The sequence below is a fragment of the Primulina tabacum genome, chromosome 8 (assembly GCF_025594145.1).
Source record: "Primulina tabacum isolate GXHZ01 chromosome 8, ASM2559414v2, whole genome shotgun sequence".
Lineage (NCBI taxonomy): Eukaryota > Viridiplantae > Streptophyta > Magnoliopsida > Lamiales > Gesneriaceae > Primulina > Primulina tabacum.
The window spans coordinates 2,651,833-2,673,370 of NC_134557.1; the positions used below are offsets into that span (position 1 = coordinate 2,651,833).

General features: G+C 32.8%; 2 protein-coding genes across 3 annotated transcripts; one reads left to right on the forward strand and one right to left on the reverse strand.

Moving 5' to 3' along the window:
• Window positions 1-133: 133 nt before the first annotated feature.
• LOC142554404 (GDSL esterase/lipase EXL3-like) lies at window positions 134-2,437 on the reverse strand. The gene is made up of 5 exons (XM_075665074.1): window positions 2,129-2,437; window positions 1,366-1,496; window positions 1,024-1,257; window positions 638-893; window positions 134-471 (listed from the first exon to the last, which is right to left on the reverse strand). The coding sequence occupies exons 1-5, from the start codon at window positions 2,412-2,414 to the stop codon at window positions 281-283; spliced, it is 1,098 nt and encodes a 365-aa protein (XP_075521189.1). The 5' UTR covers window positions 2,415-2,437; the 3' UTR covers window positions 134-280.
• A 7,104-nt stretch (window positions 2,438-9,541) lies between these two features.
• LOC142552917 (vacuolar protein sorting-associated protein 35B-like) lies at window positions 9,542-20,323 on the forward strand. 2 transcript variants are annotated; one of them, XR_012821885.1, is made up of 22 exons: window positions 9,542-9,717; window positions 9,800-9,896; window positions 10,002-10,125; window positions 10,850-11,035; window positions 12,215-12,302; window positions 12,491-12,547; window positions 12,645-12,734; window positions 12,826-12,948; window positions 13,973-14,047; window positions 14,115-14,174; window positions 15,643-15,759; window positions 15,934-16,173; window positions 16,248-16,313; window positions 16,428-16,517; window positions 17,291-17,380; window positions 17,536-17,625; window positions 17,953-18,021; window positions 18,576-18,656; window positions 18,765-18,872; window positions 18,963-19,059; window positions 19,642-19,755; window positions 19,845-20,049. XR_012821885.1 is itself a non-coding variant. In XM_075662829.1 (22 exons), the coding sequence occupies exons 1-22, from the start codon at window positions 9,568-9,570 to the stop codon at window positions 20,053-20,055; spliced, it is 2,430 nt and encodes an 809-aa protein (XP_075518944.1). In that variant the 5' UTR covers window positions 9,543-9,567; the 3' UTR covers window positions 20,056-20,323. The 2 variants fall into 2 exon arrangements, 1 of the variants encoding a protein (XP_075518944.1); XM_075662829.1 differs by having other exon boundaries at window positions 9,543-9,717; window positions 18,956-19,059; window positions 19,845-20,323.
• The last annotated feature ends 1,215 nt before the right edge of the window (window positions 20,324-21,538 follow it).

Genomic DNA, 21,538 nt, shown 5'->3' on the forward strand with positions numbered 1-21,538 from the left:
AAATGCTTACCCAATCATGTGGAAATACGCTACAGTATATATTTTTTAAACAATACAGTATTAGTCATTAGTGTATAGATTCGTGGACTTTTTTTCTTTTATCAACTTTAACATGAGAATTGTTTCATCAATCGAAGTCAAACAGAGCATATGTATTATTTGGACACAATCCCACTTCAACAATACAAATTGTCTTGGTGTCAGTCAAGACCATAAACATAATCTTCACCATTTCATTGTAATCATGACTACATTTCTTTAACACAACACAAATCACATATCAGACAAAACTATCAACATATTTTTGGACTAGTTGATGCACGAGGATCTTGTAAGCTTTCTCGGTGGGATGATAACTGTCCCAAAATACATATTTAGAGCTATCGGCACACGTCCAACTATATCTGTTGCATAATATCACTGCCTCAATACTTCCCGTGCCACAACAACCCTTGTCATTAACTTCGAAGCCTGAAATAAGTGATTCGATTATCCAAACATGAATGATAATAGTCATTTCTCCTCAAATGATTAAAAAAAACTTTGAAATTACGTATATAATTTATCAAAACATGTAAGCTCTATTTTTCAACTTTTTAATCCAATGAGTATCAAAGAGGTCGTAATTAATAACTACCATAATTTCGAGGGTGTTGGATGATATCAAAGAGGGGGCTGAAAACGTCAATGTACACCACCCTAGACTGAGGCAGTTCTTGATTGAGCGCATCGAGTCGAGGTGAAAGCTTGGAGTTGAGCAATTGTGCAGCTTGGTTGTAACTCACAGAACATGATCTTACCGATCCACCTGCCATTGTTATTTGAAGTGGCAAACACCCAATTGGCGGAATACCGAATACAGCAAATCTTCTGGCCCCAAGTTTGTACAATTCCTACCGTAAATATATAAAGTAGAACCTTATAATTCAACTTATGAATCGTGTAAGAAAACATATATATAATGGGAACACACACACACACACACACACACACACACACACACACACACACATATATATATACCTGTACAAAATTTGTAGCGGAGACCACAATAAAATCAGCATATGAATAAAGATCATACTGCATTTTTCGGATTCCGAAGGTAAAATAGGTATTTGCAAGATCATCTGACCCCGCAACCAAAAGAAACAAAGCCTGGCCCAATATGTTGGTCGCACCTTCTTCCCCGACTAACCCTTTGAGTTTCCCAATGTATTCCTTGAATTGGTTCAATTGATCCAACATTGGAATCACCGACTGAGACCCATATATTCACATAATTAAACACATCAAAAAACACAAAAATAAATACGCAATACATATGCGTGTGTAGAATTTTGTTCACACAGTAGAATTTTGATGTACCACTATTCGAGAAGTTTGAGGGTCGTATCCGGAGCCCCCGGAAGCAAAGCTAACGCCGGTGAGAAGATCGTGAGCCGTCAGATTCGGATCGAGATAAGCGGGAACGAGCTCCTTAATTCCCAATTCATCAGCTGAGATTTTAATTTAAAACATTTTTTAATTATATATTCATTAGTACATGACAAGGATGGTTACTCCAACCGAGGGTCCTTTTTTAACAATTTGAACTACACACAGAATTATACAGTATTTAAAAATTCAAGACACAAATTAATTAGAAAAAAAAAGTTAACTCGTCCCATTTTAAAAGGACGCGTATTAAAAAATTTGACAGATTAATGCAAAAATTTGAACCTCGTGATCTACGAAAGCATGCATGCATGTAAAATTTTCTCATAGCCCTCACCTAACAAGAAACTGGTAGACATAGGCCACAACTAAAGAGCCATTAATAATATTTGTCATATTCAATTTAATTGAAAACCCATCATAACCACTCTATTATAATACGCACAATTTAAAGGTTCCAAACTGAGACCAAGGCCAGGTAGCTAGTCTCATTTGTACGTATATATGTTAACTTGGCCGATATGATTAATTTTAAGATAGATGGTATTTGCTTTTATTGAATAATATATAATTTTATTTAGCTATAAAAAAGATGCATCAATTTGACGAAGTCCATTCACATGAATGAAACGTCATCTCCTTCATCGCACATACAAGAAACAAAACGTACACACAAACATGTATAGTCACGTACCGATAAGATCCGGCGGCGTCCTGCCGTTGCTGAACCTTCCCGATGGCAACCCGGCCTGAAAGTCTTTGCCGTAGGGTGGGAAATTGCACTTCACCACTGTCCTGATATCGTTGTTGTTGCCCTGATCCGCAATAGAGTCTCCAAACGCTAAAAGTGCCGGTATCGTCAAATTTTCCGGCAGCTGTATAGCTCCCTCGGAGAATATAGTGAAGACAAGAAATACAAGAGAGAACAGGAGGATTCTTGGTAGAAATGGGACGGGATTCTTCGTGGAGAAAACCTGCATTTTCACTTAGAGATGGAGTTCGAGAGTTGTTTGAGTAGGAACTAAATGATTTGAGGTGTGCTTTATATAACAGTGTAAGTGTTACGTCATACGTTTATTGTAACTTGTGAATTTGTCATCCGATTTCGTATTTATGAATTTTATTTTTGGTTCTAATATTAAAATAGATTATAGGATAATACGTAAGTTGTGGGGTCTATTCCTTAATTAACGTTTGAATAGACTAATTTATAGATTAATGATCTTAATTTCGTATTTATATCTAATCATTATTTATTTATTTTAGGAACGTATGGTAGCTTTTATTTAATTAGTTTCGATGAGTAATTAGTTACTTATTTTAATTGGATACAAATTAAATACATACTCACACAATTTAGTGTATTCAATTCATATTTAGTTGACCTCTCACTATTCTTTATTTTAAAATGGGAAATTAGTTAAAATATTTCTCTTAATTTGTCTATTTTTTTTAACTGAAATGCCAAAGGCTGAACGGGAAATGAATCCGAAGTTCAAACATGCCCTCCCGATTATATCTTTTTTTTCTAGCAATAGACAATTAATGAAATATACTTTTTAAGAGCCAATATAAATAATAAATATTTCAATCGTGGTCTTTAAATTCACGAACTCATGTTATTTTACTTAACTAATGAAGCAGCAGCTAGTTGGGATTGGTTTAGAAAAATGACGTAGGGTGGCAACAAAACTTTTGGTTGACTACCTACTTAAATTTTGTCTATTCTAAATTATAAATTACTGATTCTCATGAAGCTTTTCCTGTCCGTTTATTAGATTTGTGGCACTGCTGATCAGGTAATATTCAAGATTTCAAGTAATTATTCTAATTAAGTTCACACAAAAAAAGGGTGAAAGAAAAATTATAATTTATTAATACTTCTGTATATATTTATATATATATTCTTAATATGAAAAAACTTGTGTGATACGGTCTCACGAGTCGTATTTTGTGAGACAAATATCTTATTTGAGTCATCCATGAAAAAATATTGTTTTTTATGCTAAGAGTATTACTTTTTATTGTGAATATCGGTAGGGTTGACCGTCTCATAGATAAAGATTTGTGAGACCGTCTCACAAGAGACCTACTGTTAATTGCAAAAACAATGGGTTGAAACTTATTATCGAGATTTTTTTAAAAAAAAAATATTTGGTAAGATACAAAAGGAAATCAGCTTTCCTTGGTCAAATCAGTTTCTAAAAAACTAAACAATGTGCTGATTGGTTGCAAGAAGAAACAAAAGATTGCATTTTTAGTATATATATGTTGGCTTGAGGTTAGCTTCTGACATTGGTTGTTTAGCTAGGTTTCGAGTTGGTTTGAAACACAAATCGTGGTTATTCATTTTTTTTAGAATTCAATATTCTATTAATATCTATCACTATATTATAAAAGAATCCATTTTTTCTTTATTTATTTCAAACACACGGTAATACACTATTTTGATATTAAAAAAATTATAATTTTAGTCTTATAAATTGATTTATTTTGAGTTACAATAATATTATTTGTTAACGTTTGGTTTTCATTGAACAACGTGAATCTTTTTTTGTCTTTTCCAACATAAATCACCAAATCTATCAAATAATGTTTATTGATACGGATATTATCCAACCTGGCTTATATAACGATAGTAAACTTGTTAGATATACTAAAATTTAAATAAACAAAAATAAAGAGAAAAAAATAAGTTTTTTTTTCTTTCAAGTTTGAAATACCATGTGTCATTTTGCTTTATTTTCTTCTTTTGTTTTTGTTTAAATTTATTTCCATATGTGTAATATATTTTTATTCTGGCTACATGAGCTACAAAAGATAACATCGTGTCAAATAAACATTAATATTCGATGAAATTAGTGACTTTTGGCTAAAAAAATTAAAAAATATATCAAGTTTCTGAATAAAAAACATTGATGAGGTACAATATTAAAACTCAACAACAATATACGTGGAATTTTATAAAAAAAAAAAGAAAGAAAATTTTAAATTTATGATTTCCTTGATCAAAGTTTCAAGGGTGGTGGTTGTAAATGTTAACATTTTCGATCCATTGAAAAAATTTCGATCCAACGTACACTCTTAGAACATTAAATGATAGGAATTATTAACAGAGATCATTAAAGAAGCTATCTTAAACCAACATTCACGATTTGTATAAAACTGATGAAATGTTAAAAGAAGTAAAAGAAAAATATCTTGTTCATTAATAAATTAAACCATTTTTCGCGAATTTTCGCGTGAACGACGTATCAAAATTTTATTATTGAAATATACCTTTAGCATTAGAGAAAATACATATGATTGATCGATAGAATAAATATTATCTCAAAAAATACTTCCAAGTTTTTGTAAAGTTTAACTCATGGGGTTGCATTTTAATAGCTAGATGTATCTGCAAAATTGATTCTAACTTAAATTCATCATTTACATTAAGGCAGATGATTTAGTTAGCTATTTCAAATTCCGCGTTTTTCTTTTATCCATATATTTTTATATAGAATTTTAAAAATTCTCAAAATGACCACCAAGCATAATAATTCCGGATCAATATCCTCTGCTATGGGGAACCTACCGCAGAGAGTGCTATGCACTATAAAAAAAAAACTTATTTTTTTAAAAAAATGATATTTTTATATTTTAGTTATTTCAAAATCAAAATTATATTTTTTATATTACAATATGTGATTAATAATTCAATTTAAAGTTACAATTTTATTTTTGGTTACAAATATATATTGTGATGGTAAAATGACGTCTCTCTTATTATTTTTTCTTTTATAATTTTTACAACTCTTTTTTTAAAAATATTAATAAAAATTTAATTTTATTGTTACAAATATGTGATTCCGAACTCATAGTTATTTACAAATATTAATAATAAATTTCGAATATTAAAGGAACTTTGTCAAATCACATCCGTACGTTGTTTTCAAACCAAAAATAGACTCGCTAACTTGGAGTTTGATCCCAAAAAAATAAAATATTTCCACTCATATTATTGTATACTTAAATTAAATTATTATTAAATCGACTTAATATGAGTCAATTATAGTTAGACCAAACTTTCAAATTTAAAAAAGATCTGTTATTACGAGTCTTTACCTATTTGACGGACGCTAAGCAGTTTTTTTTTGTTTCTGCCTTTGAAATATAGCATGTAATGCATCTGGATCATATATTATATTGTTAATTATATTAGCTATTAGGACTTATATAAATTGAGTTTTTTAAGTAGAATTTAAAATGAAATATAAAATATATCGATATTATGCTTAACAAATGTTAAAGGAAGTACGTTTCTCTATTGAATAAGCCGAGACTCCTCGATGTTATTTTTTATCCTTTTATCTTCAGTATCGTTTGAGTCGTGCGATGAGTTGATAAAAATATATAAATTTATAGTATTAGTAACAAAATAATTATAGATGTAAGGAGTTAATTAGTGTAATTACTAATATTATATTATGTCTGATGTATGAGTTGATAGTTGATTGAACTATCTTTATTTATCTCATGGATCATATCAAATAATACCTTGATCTTCACCGTTTCCATCATGTTCTTATGGTTATATTCATGCCCAATCCTCGTAATATCTCATGGGAAATAATAAGTTGGTGAGGTAAAATAAAATACAATCAGTTAAAAAACTAATAATTTTTTTTAAAAAAATTGGGCTCTAACTCGCTTATTTGGTTTGTTTGCATAAAAAATGACTTTGTTTAATCCAGTATTTAATCATTATTAATTAAATTATTTGCAATAGCAATCGACAACAATTCACAATAAAAATAATAATCACAACAATATATATTATTATTGTTATTTGGGTAGCTTGGAAATAAATCTCCAGATCAAAACACAAGTTGTTATTTAATCCCTATTCCTAAAATCATTGTTTAAACTCACTAACCACGGTAAAAATACCCTTACATTTAATGATTTTTTACTGGGCCATAAATGATAAGAAAAATTTATAAACCAAAATATGAAAGTTTCTAGAATGTTTGAGGAAACAATGCTCCAACTAAGAGCAAATAAATATTTCTAGCCACAAAAAATAGAATTCTTCAAGATAGCTTTATATCATAAAGATGTAGAGTTTGAATCAAATTTATCATTAGAATATGTCGAGAAAATGATCAAATACAACTACAATGAAGACTTTTTTGCATAATGGGAAATGAACCAACCCCAAGTCACTTTTAAAATTAAAGAAGACAATGAATATGAGTTTGTTAGATGCAATTTTATCTCAATGAATATAATTGATCAAAAGAATATGCAAATTATTATCAAATAACATTTGGACATTGGTTTTAACCAGAACAGAAATATCATCATACAACAGATCATGTTTCTTGATAAGAAATCGTGGTTAAATCAAGAAGAACAAATCCATGTTAGTAAATTAATTATAAAAAAATTAATAAAACTCTGGAGTTTGATTGTTATTTCATGCATATTAGATATCATTTAAATAGTTATATATGCAACACAAAAATGATCTTTATATTTGATGGTAGGTCTGGATTTTATCAAACATAGATAAAGGAAAAAATCAAGAAATTCACGACTTTCTTCACACCGCAAGGTCATTATATTTGGGAATTATTACTGATAGGTTTAGCTAATGCACTCAAATATTTCAAATAAAGCTATACAATCTATTTAAATAATATTTTAATTTTATGTTTGTTTATACGGATGATATTTTAATATCATCTAAAATTATGGACGAACATATTAAACATTTAAAGATTTTCTCTAAAGTTTTTTTAAAAAAACCGTAATAGTCTGAAAGCAACCATTGTTAAAAGAAAGATTAAATTCTTTAGATTAGAAATAGATAATCATGAATATTTATGCAATAACACGTGGTGATCAAAAAGACGCATAACTTTGTTGGATGTTTATTAAGGACATAGCAAAACACAGAAAAATTTTCAGTTCATTACTGCAAGATTCTTATGGACATAAGAACATATAAAATTATTAAGCCAATTAAAGTATATTTGAAAAAATCTTCAAAAATAGTTATTTCTCAATATGAAAATTATTTGTCATTACACCCATATGTTATTGATCATTGGTGGCGGTTCTTACGAAGTTCACATTAAATAGAGAACAACCATGCCCGTATTACATTAGAATATTCTTATACGCAGAAGTCATACGATGATATACCGATGAAAAGCAATTTAATGTAGAAAAAAGACTCGAAAATTTACTATTATTTTTATTTGCAAATAAATTTGTCTTAAAAGTTGATAATATACAATTAAAAACTTCATTGAAAATAAAATTGAATATAAACTGATAATACTAGATTATTGAGATGATAGACTTTGTGTCAAAATTATATTTTTGATATTGTTATAATTAAATAACGTGAAAATATATTTGCAGATTTCTTAACAAGATATGGTCAATACTAATGTCGATGTCATCATGAAAATGCAGAGGCATTTGAGAGAACATCTTGAAATACTTCAAACCGAGTTCAATAAGATTTGCCCTAAATACAGAAGTTGCGGGTAGGCTACAACATGCCGAGAAGAGTTTGTCAAGTAGCTCATGAAACATGGGCAAACAATGATTATTTATCCAAATGAGACATTATGAAGCCCTAATTTTTCAATGCATCACCAGAAACAACCGAAAAGCTCACATGAAGTATTTCATTTCACCAAGCTTAGGAGATCAGACATTAAAATCCAGAAGTTCATTGAGGACCCTTCAGAAGATAAAACAACTCTTGTTTCATCATTTACTGAAAACTACATCTCCACTCTAAGAGCATGATGATTATGGGTATGTGTTACAGAGATATAAAAAGTCAAATTTCTATTTTTCGTCGAAAATTATGCAACATGGCTAATGATCAAAATAAATATGCTCAAAATGCTTGAATCAGAAAGAGCCAGAATTCGGGAATAGTTTTTGGTCTAGATATGATCGAAAACATAATACAGAAACAAGTCCAATCGGTGAAGGTTCACACAAGTCACGTTTCTCTCGGGCACCATAAAAAAGCAAAATATTCCACGATAAAGATAAAGAGGGCATGCGATCCAATCACTTAATTAGTAGTGGATGAACCACTTAACCACCATTAACTAGTGGTATACCAACTAAAATATGTTGTCAGCCACAACTGACAAAACAATCAATTAGGAGTTTCAAATCCAAATGAAGCTTCTATTTGTACCAAGATTGAAGCAAGATAAAAACATCATTAAACTTCTTTATTTTTCTTTTAAAATAAATTTTGCTATTTTCAGATTACTAGGGATGGCAATTTCATCCGAACCCATTGGAGGATCCGATACCCGACCCGAATAGAAGATGGTATAGAGGGATTTTTAGACCCGATTAAATAATTGGGTAATCGGGATGTGGATGAAATTCAATACCCGATGGGTATGAGGATGAATTTAATAAATGAGTATGTGGATGGATGTATGAAATCAGACCCATACCCTACCCATTGCCATCCCTACAGATTACGTGTTGTAATTTTAGTTACGATACGTAGCTAAACAATTTTATTTTTCTTCCACAGAAGGTTACTATGTAATAATATTTTGTATGTTTGAATAAAAGAACCAAGACTTACTGCCCTTTCATGTATTATTTTTAAATTAAACTTATTTCCTATACATAATGAGTTAGAAAACGATACAAAGTTGTGCTAAGTGATGTTGAAAGAATCCACTTGAAAAACCATGTGTTGCTAGCACATACGAGGAATAGTTTTTAAAATAACAGATACAACCCAATACATTTTGATCAAAAAGATAAAATATGTAATTAATTTTACGGAAACATTATGAGTTAAATAAATACAAAAATTTGGCATATACACTAGAAACTTTGTATAGTTATGTGTCTTCATACTCTATGGTTTTAAGAACATATTCGATAATTACAATAATATCACGCACCAAAAAAATTCAAAGATATTTTTGAAAATTTTAAATTATTGGAGAACTTAACCAAACTTTTAAAGATAAAAGATATAAAGTAAGTTTTGGACCTTAGGTCCTTATAATTTACCCTATTATCATCATGGTGACATCACACGCAATATTACATTATTATTATTATTATTATTATCATCTGCATATGTGTCATATTCTTCACTGTTCCAACTGGAATCAGTTGAGAATCGGAAGAAGCAAAACGATGTTAAACGGAATCGACGACGAGGAGAAATGGCTCGCAGAAGGCATCGCCGGAATTCAGCACAACGCCTTCTATTTGCATCGAGCTTTGGTACAACCCCATCCAACTTAGGGTCCTAATTTCTCCAACTGCAGTAAATTTTGATCTGTGATTTTGATTTTCATGATTGAAGGACTCGAATAACCTCAGAGAAGCGTTGAAATTCGCCGCGCAGTTGTTGTCTGAGCTACGAACGTCGAAGCTCTCGCCTCACAAATATTACGAGCTTTGTATATTTTCTGGATCTGTCTTTAGCGCAGTATTTTTTTCATACATGTGGTGAATTAATGTAATGCGTGTTCATTTTGGGGAATTTTTGTGTGTTCGTGTCTTAGATATGCGAGCTTTTGATGAGTTGAGGAGGCTGGAAATGTTCTTCAAGGACGAAGATCGGCACGGTTGTTCGGTGGTTGACCTTTACGAACTGGTTCAGCACGCTGGGAACATTTTACCTAGGCTGTAAGTTTTGATCAAAATGTGGTCCGCTCCACTGGATTCTTTAAATCTTCTGTTTTTGTAACTTTATTCTGCGTTTATTTGATATGTCATACAATCATTTTCCTTTTCCACACCGCAGTAGTTGAAACGTTTTATGCTGGATTTAGATTCTATTTTTGCACTATTTGTTATGCAATATACCAGTATATTTATTTACATGTATAATTTATGTATATGAGCGTAATTATATACATGTGTGTTCTCTTGTTTACAACTCGGGGAGAAACAGTAAGGGGAGTACCTTCCAAATGTATTTTCATTCTCTAAGGATGAACATTGTTTTCTCAATACATAAGCAAACAAAGCTAAACATTATTTTAAAATAGATTGTTTTCAGTTCTAATATAATATAGAAAGGAGTGTTTTGTTGATTATCTAAAAGTTGAATTAGAAGTAATTATTATGCTTGGAGATGTGAATACGAGGAAAACTATATATTGAGAAATGAGAATGAAGTGAGATGGTTATGTCCAAATGAATTCACATAAGGGGAAATTTTTCTTTCTAATTTGTTCCCTTGAAAGGTAAGAATCGGAAAAGGTGATAGGATTGTTTTAGAATTACTATAATCTCTTTACTGAAGGTATGGATTTGTCCGTTATTCTGCATAGCGTGTGCATGAATTTTAGTGTTAACGAAATTAGTGGCACTTTTGTTGCTCATGTTTGATTCTTCAATATATCAGGTATCTCTTGTGTACAGTTGGATCTGTTTACATAAAGTCAAAACAGGCTCCTGCTAAGCATGTTTTGAAGGATCTTGTTGAGATGTGTCGTGGAGTTCAACATCCATTACGTGGGCTCTTTTTGAGGAGTTACCTTGCTCAAGTTAGCAGAGACAAGTTGCCAGATATCGGTTCAGAGTATGAAGAGTAAGAAAACTGTCTCTTCAATTTTGCAATATAGTGTGCTATTTATAGATAAGACAAAATGTATTCTCTGCTCATAATGCTCATGGGATAACAAAAGCAACTTCTTTTTATGAGTCTGAGTGTATGCTAGTTCTGTATTAATTCAAAATCTTAATTTCCATTGCTTTTCCTTTCCATCTGAAGCTTTTCCCTCTCTGGTTCTCCTCCACACCCATGGTGCTATACTCTTGTAAATCTTATTCATGTTGCTCTGTTTCATGTTCATCTTGTTGTATCCAGAAAAAAAAAAAATCATCTTGTTTGTGGCTGAATAATAATATAAGTTGGTTCAGTTAAGTTACTTTTCTTAGTGAACCTTCATGCATGGCATGTTTGCTGGAAACATAGATATCAGATTGAAAGAAGTTGTGGATAAATTCCCCTATGTCTAAGTGTTTGGGCATCTCCAAGGGTGTGCCATCTTGGCGTTGATTGCCGACATGGCGTCCCTAGCACCGCTCCAATCAAGCGGTAAATCTTGCTCTAAATTGGAGAGGTGCTACAGTGCCGTGCCAACTGTACCTGCGCTATACTTTTATTGTTGTTTTTCATTTGTTTAAATATTGTTAATAGTTATAAATTAAGTTAATAATCCAAAATAGATTTCATGGTTTAAGAATAATTTTAAGATTGGTTTTATTTTTGATAATCGGCAACTTAAATTTGCTAATATTATTTTATATTTAAAATTAACAAACAGTTTACTTAGATTAATTATGTGAATTATTTAAGAGTTTAAATTTTGATATATAGTTATTTTAATATATTTAAATAATTTGTGAAATATTTAATTGTCGTAAATAAAGTAATGGAGAATATTCCAAAATATTATTCTTAGAGTTGAGTTTAAAATTGATGGGTTGGAGATGATTTTTATATTTGATCAAATAATTGTGCTATTTGAAGTTAGTCCTGCACTAAAATAGAGTAATGAATTGAAAACAATCATTTTTTTTGGACGTAGGGTTGAAGATGGTCTTAAGTTGCTCATTTACTTAGAGTTTTATTCTCTTGATTTAGTGACTTTTGCCACTTTCAACTAAGTTGTTTGTTATGGTTTGATGTTGGCTGAGATTATATTTTTGCTGTGTTTTTTTCTTCTTCTTTTCTTATAGTAATTCCATACAACTCTCATTGTAGTGAAGGTGACACTGTCATGGATGCTGTCGAATTTGTCCTTCAAAATTTCACCGAGATGAATAAACTTTGGGTACGGATGCAACATCAGGTCTGTGTAAATCATTCGGCATTCTTGTTATGTTCCTAGTTTTGATATGAATGGTTTCCAAGAACTTGTTGCCACAAAGTTGAAATAAGTGATATGGGCATATTTTATGCTTGCTGAAGTGATAATGCACGCAATGTATCATTTTATGTGGTGATATTGAGTTCAGGCCTTCTTTCCTGGTCTTGCAGGGACCTCTGAGGGAGAAAGAGAAGCTTGAAAAGGAAAGGAACGAACTACGCGATCTTGTAAGGGCAATAATCCTATGCAATTGTTTACCATATTCATATCTCCTCCATTTTTAACTTCTAAAGATGCAGTTCAGCCGTTTTTCTTATGTTCTAGGTTGGGAAAAATTTACACGTTCTCAGTCAGATAGAGGGTGTTGGCCTTGAAATATATAGAGACAGTGTTCTTCAGAGAGTGTTGGAGCAGGTAAATTAGTCTGTTTCAATTTTGGTGATTTTGAGATACTAAGAAGTTATAGCTACTTTCTTCTAAGACGTGTTCTAAACATTTCCGACAGGTTGTTAATTGTAAGGATGAACTTGCCCAGTATTATCTGATGGACTGCATAATTCAGGTCTTTCCAGATGAGTACCATTTGCAGACCCTTGAGACATTATTGGGTGCCTGCTCCCAACTTCAGGTCAGTGGAAAATTTAACAATGGATATGTTTCTTTTTAGTTAACTTTTTCTTTCATCCAGAGGTGGACATAGGAAAGGGGTGCATTGCACTCCTCTTTTAGGACAAGTTTCTTCTTGAGGAAATGAGACCCTTAGGCCTTCAGGTAGTCCCAGAAGGAAAACATTATAGAAATCAGAACACCATTTTCATGGTGGATATTTTGGAACAAGTATGTCATGGCTGAAATATACTATCGTGAATATTGTTTTAAGTTTTTCAGGATTTTTCCGGACTACTAAAGTGCTAACTATTGATCACAATAACAAAAAATACTATTTGAGTTATTACTTGGAAGATGTTAATTCATTTAACTATTGAACTGTGGTATATTGAGAGTACTAAATACCTTGTTAATGTTGAAGATAAATCTACTAATGTACTCAAACATTCATTGCAAAGGAAATACAAATATAAACTGTTGCTAAAGAAATGTGTCAACATGAAGGTGACTGAAGAAAGGATGGGAAAATTGAACAAAAATTTGTAAACTAGAAGATACAAAATTGGTTTAATCTCGAGTAGTGTAGTTGGGCCTAGTTAGTTGAACAAAATGAACCAGAACCACTTTACTCGAGTACTTCTACCATTGAAATTAACTTATAGGAGTTGTGAAACTCCTTTTGCTTTACCATAATTGCTAAAGTGGGCATAGAGGGAGATTGGTAACCACAGGCTTGAAGGGAGCAAGGGAGAAATATAGTTTCAAAGAATTTTATGGTTTGGCAAAAGGCAAGCTGGTGATGATTCTGGCCTTTTTAACATCTAGACCAGGATGGACTTTCAAGCACTGAGAGCACACACTTGTTCTTGTACATCTTCTGAACAAGATTGTAGTTAGTTGGGTGTTTCTCATGTATGAATAATATTTTGCATCATCGCTGGAAATTCTAGATCTTAAGAGATTGCCACTTCATCATTACACGATATGTTATTATGCTGTGATTATTGAGTAATTATCTTGATGTGCTTCATTGTGATTCTCAGCCGGTGGTTGACATCAAAACAGTTTTGTCACAATTGATGGATAGATTGTCAACCTATGCTGCTTCAAGTCCTGAAGTGAGCGCTTTTCCTACTTTTAATGACTTCTGCAGATTCTGTTGACTGAACACTTTTTCCTCTGTAGATATTACCGGAGTTTTTACAAGTTGAAGCATTTTCCAAACTGAGCACTGCCATTGGAAAGGTAAATTTTGTTACTGTATTTGAATGAGTTCCAGAAAACTTAAAAATATGCGGTAGGTAAGAAAGGGAACATTAATGTTGTGCATTTATTGCTAAAATAATAACAAATATGCGTAATCAAATTGATGAAAAATTTTCTTTAGCTTATGAATTTAGTTTAGTGAGGTCCTCTGAGGGGCATAAGTTGAGCTATTGACGGAGTAATTAAAGGGGCTCTGATGCACCGACACCCTTATTTTCATATTTTTCATTTCTTGTTGACTTTCCAAGGTCTGGTCTTTTAAGTGTTGCTTAATAACACTTAAAAATCATGAAAGTTACGTCCATTACTCCAATATATAGGCAAGGAATGCTCTATCGGCTCTCATTATTTTGCCAATTTTATCCATTGTTAAAAACAATTGGTACCTTTTGAAGGTGCTCGAAATCTGACATTGTCTTATCATTAGTGAATGGCGGTTAGATATGGATTTAGATTTTATCTGATACTTGTCAGTTCATACGTACCGTCTGTATTATAGACTTGATTCATACCATGTACAATTTGTATTTATGAGCATCATGATTTTTTGATTAAAGGAATTGGAAAATTATGAAGCTACATTTTATACATGAAAGATGATGTATGATTTTACATCGCCTAGCTATCCAACCAGGAACATGATATCTGTCGAGTTAATGCTTTTGAATGTGAAGATGGTTTACAAGCTAATTTTTGTGTAAAAGATTTTTAAATGTAATTTAGGTGGGATTAATGAAATATGTTCCAGGGAGGTTGAGATCTGACCTATCATATAACATTCTTGTTTCTGCTTTCACTGATACAAACATCATTATGTAGAGCACTAGAGGCACCACTTAATTTGTTTTGATAATACACCAAATTTCATGGCCTTAATGACCATAAGAGTAGCTCTGACACATGCATGATAAACTGAGGTTAACATATGCAATTCCAAAATACTGAAGCTTACATGGAAGAATTGTCCTCCTGTTCGTACCTGATACTTGAAATGTATGTAATGTCTGCCTTCAACAGCCAAATTTCTACTTATGTCTGATCCTGTTTCCATTTGACACAATATGTTTAGTTCCTTGTGATTGAGGCACAACCGGTGTATTTTGTATCATGAAAGTCTGATGGTGGAAGGGGTAAAGATCAGGATTTAATTCTTCCATCTAGGCAAAAAGATTTAACAAATAATTCAGTTGTTTGATACCATGGAGGTGAAGGAAAAGAGTGTCGTTCACCTGGTTTTGTATAAAAATAAATTTTAGGCGAGGAGACACTTTTTAACTTGAATTTACAAATTTTATCCCTAGGGTAACTTGTGAAAGTAAAAAACAGAGAAGAAATCAAATTATAGTAGGCACGTACAGCATTGTTCCTTTCCATCCCTTTGCAATATACTTCCTAGCAAATGAAGGAAAGTCGAATAATTTGAAACGCAAATAGGTTCTCCATGCAGGTCATCGAAGCACAGATTGACATGCCGATAGTTGGTGCAATTTCTTTATATGTCTCCCTTCTGACTTTCACTCTTCGTGTACATCCCGATCGTCTGGACTATGTCGATCAAGTGCTGGTATGTTACTTTTCTCAATACTGCCAAATTCATACAGATTTCGTCTTAAGCCAAAACACATGAATTCTTTAGTTTTGGGATTCCATGCAGTATTTGACAATCTATTGGCACCTTTAATCAAAATACTGAATAACTTATAACTTTGATCGTCTCTGGCATGCTGATCCTTCGTAGGCAGCATGTGTCAAGAAATTATCCGGGAAACCAAAGCTTGAGGATAGTAAAGCCACAAAACAAGTTGTTATGCTTCTGAGTGCTCCGCTAGATAAATACAATGATACTGTCACAGCTCTTACTCTCTCAAATTATCCCCGTGTCATGGATCACCTTGATGCTGGAACGAATAAAGTTATGGCAATGGTTATTATCAGAAGCATTATGAAAAATAAGACTTCTGTATCAAGTTCTGACAAGGTGGATTACTCATTGAACTTTGTATTATTTTTCATTTTGATGCACCAGACACATCACTCAAATTTACTTTGCAGGTTGAGGTTCTATTTGAACTGATTAAAGGACTTATGAAAGATTTAGATGGAATTCAAACAGATGAGGTTGCATTGTAGTTTAATACCTTTTTTGCTAATCAGTTGCCTAAATATCTGTTTGTTCTTGTTGACTGTTGTTGGTGTTAATTTCTTCTGTGGGTCATATATTTTGTCCAACAGCTTGATGAAGAGGATTTCAACGAGGAGCAAAACTCTGTTGCCGGCCTCATGCATGTGTTGTATAATGACGACTCGGAAGAAATGTTAAAGGTGATTTGTCTTTTGGTGAAAAGATTTTTCTGTCTTAGGATGGATGTTTGTAGCAATTGTCCTAATTGCTTCAGTAATCTGCAATATTTTAGTAGCTTTAAGGTATCAAAATCCGCTTCTGTTTATTTTACCTGGTTTGCAGTAAATATGAACGCAATCTTATATGAATAGCTGCTTTTGTCCATGTTTTTGACTGATCTTACAAGTATCTGTGTATAGCCACACCAAGTAAGTACCTCGCCTCGATTGGTCCGTCAAGATATGTGAAGAATCTCAGGACTTGTAACTTTCTATCGCCAGTACAGTCGTGTATCTGAGGAACCATCCAAAAGCGTAAATTTCAGCATATTTGACTTTTAATCTTTTATTGCGAAGTCTTCAGAACATGGATTTTGATTGGCAGTTTAGTTTTGGTAAAATCTATGGGAGGGACATGGGCAAGATCACTGAAAATGGATGCAAATACTGTTCTCAGTTTAATTTGATCATTAATTCTCGCAATATTTGTATGGTATATACTGTCAGATATGGCTGGGTCATCTGCATATGTGGTGAAGTTATGTGTTTTGGCTTCTGTCCCTTCTGATGTATTCTCTCGTTTGATTGTGATAATATAACTGTGTAAATTTTTTTGCGTTGGTTTTCGTTATTGTTGTGATGGTATTAATGGAGGTTGTCATAATCCCTAAAACTAAATTTACTTCGTGAAGTTGTGTTTGTGTATTCACAGAGGTCATGTTGTAATTGTCAACATTCGTTTTCTACTTTATCAGATAATATATACTGTGTGGAAATATATATCGGTTGGAGGTCCCAAACGCTTACCTTTCACCATCCCACCTCTTGTTTTTTCTGCCCTCAAGGTATGGCGTTTCATTAGTGCATGTACTTTTGTTTAAAAAGTTGAAGTTAGTTGGTAATAATAAAAACTGCAACAATACATTAAAATATGGTTTGAGTTTCACTGTGATGGTTAAGAATGAATTTTTCAAGCTTGACGAATATTTTCCTGTTGTAGTTGGTTAGAAGATTGCATGGTCAAGATGGGGATGTAGCTGGAGAAGAAGTTCCTGCTACTCCAAAGAGAATTTTTCAGCTCTTGAATCAGGTAACTAAACTTTCAGCTCTTGAATCAGGTAACTAAACTTTCAGCCTTGAAATTAGACCACATGATCCTAATTTTTAATTGCTTCGAGCAATTTGAAATTATCTGCTTATTTAGGTGCTGAACTGGATATTTGTTTTTATCCGTGCATCATCCTCCAGTGAAGTGCCAATCTGCTACAGATTAATGGCTGCTATTTCGGACGATGCTTCCATTTATCTTTTCACTATCTAAGTATATATAAAATCTATGGTTAAAATGTTATAGTTTTATATGGTTAAAATGTTATATGATACTCGCTGACTGGACAAATATGTGTTGTTGCAACAGGTTATTGAGGCTCTTTCAGTTGTTCCATCACCTGAATTGGCATTGAGACTGTGCTTGCAATGTGCAGAGGTAAAGGAAAAATTAGGACCGTTTCGTTCTGCTAAAGTGGAATAAAATTGTGGTAGCACATTTTTTCTGTAGCATGAGTCAAAATGCATCGCTATTCAACTACTAAATAACCCTTAGAAATTGGCACACAGTTGCAAGAGATAGTTGGGGAGATGGAGTGTTTAATAGCACTATTATGTTTAGCGTCAAAGCAAATGACCTGGATCCCTTGTCAGTCACGTCATGTGCTTCAATGAACATTTGGAAGTTAATGAATATCGAGAGGAGGAGACTGACTTGTGATAGTTGCAATAATTTAGATGGATTAATGATGTGTAAGATAGATTTTTCATACCTATCAGTATTCATGGAGTAGAAGACAATATTAAATTTATCATCTGCTGAACCTTCATCCGATTATCGGATCTTATTCCATATCAGGCTTAACTCGTCCTTAAATATAGCACTAATAGGATTACTCGTGTAAGTTTGCTGATTCGATGTCAGTCTTTTTGCTTCTAGGTACATAATTGATTTCTCTTTGATAGCATTCGTTTGGAAATCTGTGTCTACAGGCAGCTAATGACTGCGATCTTGAACCAGTGGCTTATGAGTTTTTCACGCAAGCTTTTGTGCTATATGAGGAAGAAATCGCGGTATTTATCAAATACATAACTATCTTCTTGAGTTAATTCATCTTATAGCAGATTTTTGACATCCGCGACTTAAGAGCAATTACTGTAACTTTTTTCCATCATTTTCAGGATTCTAAAGCCCAGGTAACTGCCATACACCTAATTATTGGGACACTTCAGAGAATGAATGTATTTGGTGTTGAGAACAGAGACACGATGACACATAAGGCTACCGGGGTAACTTTATCAGTGTTTTCTGTGCAGCTTGTTCCAAGGCCTGTTTTATCTGCATCCTCTCCTGATTTGCTTTTTTCTTCTAGTATTCAGCCAAACTTTTAAAGAAGCCTGATCAGTGTAGAGCCGTTTATGCTTGTGCGCATCTGTTCTGGGTTGATGATCAGGACGGCATCAAAGATGGAGAAAGGTGAACTGTATCTAATTTTTTTGTTTTAATATAAACTGTTTATGGTATTGCGTCATTTCGTTATCTGGCAAAAGGACATTTGTAGGCATGTTGCTACAGGGGTTGCTTTTATTCCTCTGTTTATGCGATAATCAATTTCAGTACTGTATTCTATTCTGCACTAACCAACTTTAGTCTTTTCTTAACACTTTTTCCACGAAAATTTCCCAATTTATGACAAATGTGAATAATTAAAAAATTGATTGCTGAATAATAGATGCAAGATTAAAATAGAAATTTTGTCAATGAATCACAACATTTTAGTACTCTTAATTTATTTGTTTCTTTTTTGCTGCAAGTGTTAACATTAAGATACATCAACTTTAGCTATTAATTGTATTACCACAATCAAGTTAGTGTAATTTCTTAGGGGACTAAAATTGATATTTAGCCAAACAATTAGGCAAGCTAAATACTCATTTGGTACTAGAGTAATAGCTCGTTCTTGGCCACTTGGGCAAAAGTCTCGAGTCTGGACAATTACATCTTTTCGGTTTGCTTTTGATCAGATGACATGAAATGCTCATGTTTCTTTGTTTACAGGGTTTTACTTTGCTTAAAGCGTTCCCTAAGGATAGCAAACGCTGCTCAACAGATGGCAAATGTTACAAGGGGTAGCAGTGGACCTGTGACGCTCTTTGTTGAAATACTCAACAAGTTAGTTTAATGGATTATTTTGAGCTGCAGTTGAGATTTAATTTTAGTTCTATCTGTATTGCCTTTATTTTTTTCTAAAAATTATTCAGGTACCTATATTTTTTCGAAAAGGGAAACCCTCATATAACTGGTGGTCTCATTCAGAGCCTTGTAGAGTTAATCAAGACTGAGATGCAGAGTGACAGCACAACTCCAAATCAAGCTTCCGATAATTTTTTCACGAGCACATTACGCTACATTCAATTCCAAAAACAAAAAGGCGGTGCTATGGGTGAGAAATACAGTCCAATTACGGCGTGAAGAATGCCTCCTGAATTGTGCATATGCTTGCAGTTTTGTTGTGAAGTTGGCTTCAATAATGTACGTGAGGTATGAATTGTCGGGCTTCTGCATTTGGTATGCATAAACTGGGGGATTTATGCATCACTCTCTCTCGACCTTCTGTTTTTGCCCATTTTCAGAATCTTGTTCGTAGTGGTAGTTTGGTGGTTTTATTCTTTGTATATGTAAATGAATTGCTGTGTATTTATTAAATTATTAATAAATTATTTCAAATAATACTTGTCTATACCTGTGCATAATATATAGTCTATTGATTGGAAATTCAAAACATTATGTTCTGCCTATTCTGTACCTTGTAAAATACACTGCCATGTATTTGTGTCGTCTCTTTCGTTGGAGTTTTTGATCGTCATTGATACTTGTCTAGTTTTACGTCATGGTCCTTGACACTGGGGGACAGAAAGTTCTCTTTGGTGTACCATGACGTAAAACCTACGGAAGACGTGAATAGTGAACCACCGCGACTCATTTCCCACCGGCATATGTTTAAAACAGGTAATGATATTGAAATTTCGATTTTTGAGGCAGAAGATTGGACCACGTGAACCGTTGTATCGCCTGGAAATTTATTCTAAAAAAAACCGAGCTTCTAATTTTTATATTGAAAAAATTCCAACATGTCAGGAATGTAACACGTCTCCCTTCCCAAAAATACTTTGACTGAGATGTTTCAAAATCATAATTTTGTAACTGTACACATAAACTGGTATAATAAAATACACATAAACTACTGTAACAAATAAATAAAGACATTCTCAATGTTTTTTTAAACAGAAATGGTAGTGTGGATATCAGATTTTGGGTTGGCAACAAAAGTGATAAATACACTGTTAAAGAAGGTAATCATAGGGAAAGGAGCAGCTTGACTCCTCATCCTTTTCAATCTTCACATCCAAATTAATCTTGATGGAACTTACTATGAAGATGCGTATCCAGCCCAAAATCTGCATTTTTCTGTGACGTGCCTCTCATGATTTACTGCCTACACCGGTCAATTTAGCATTGCATCACATCCTTACAGAATTTACTTGTTTTCTTTGTAAATATTTTCATACTTTTACGAGTCACTGTTTTTTTTTTTGCCCGATTGTTCGAATTGTATGGAAGAACACCCAATTTTGGCAATGTTTAAAATTGCATCAAGAAGCCTCATTTCTAGATTGTGCTTTATTTCTTTTGGCTACCTTCAAGCAAGAGGATTTTGAATGTTGTGCTACTCTCTGTTGGGCAATCTGTCATGAAATTTGCAAGATCAACCATGAATTCGCAGGGAATAAATTTAAGATAAATGTGGACTGGGCTTATGCTATGATAGAAAATTTTCAAAAATATAGTTTGGTTGGTTCTTCTGGGAATAATGATGCTCAAATATTTATAGAGGAGAAGTGGGTACCACCACTACCAAACTATTTTAGGTTGGATGTTGAGGCAGACTTTGATA

Coding starts and splice junctions, on each gene's coding strand:
- LOC142554404 (XM_075665074.1), bottom strand. CDS start 2,414: ATGCAGGTTTTCTCCACGAAGAATCCCGTCCCATTTCTACCAAGAATC. Junction 1,258..1,365: donor CTCAAACTTCTCGAATAGTG/GTACATCAAAAT, acceptor TATGGGTCTCAG/TCGGTGATTCCAATGTTGGA. Junction 472..637: donor CCAACACCCTCGAAATTATG/GTAGTTATTAAT, acceptor CACTTATTTCAG/GCTTCGAAGTTAATGACAAG.
- LOC142552917 (XM_075662829.1), top strand. CDS start 9,568: ATGTGTCATATTCTTCACTGTTCCAACTGGAATCAGTTGAGAATCGGA. Junction 9,897..10,001: donor TCACAAATATTACGAGCTTT/GTATATTTTCTG, acceptor TTCGTGTCTTAG/ATATGCGAGCTTTTGATGAG. Junction 11,036..12,214: donor ATCGGTTCAGAGTATGAAGA/GTAAGAAAACTG, acceptor CTCTCATTGTAG/TGAAGGTGACACTGTCATGG.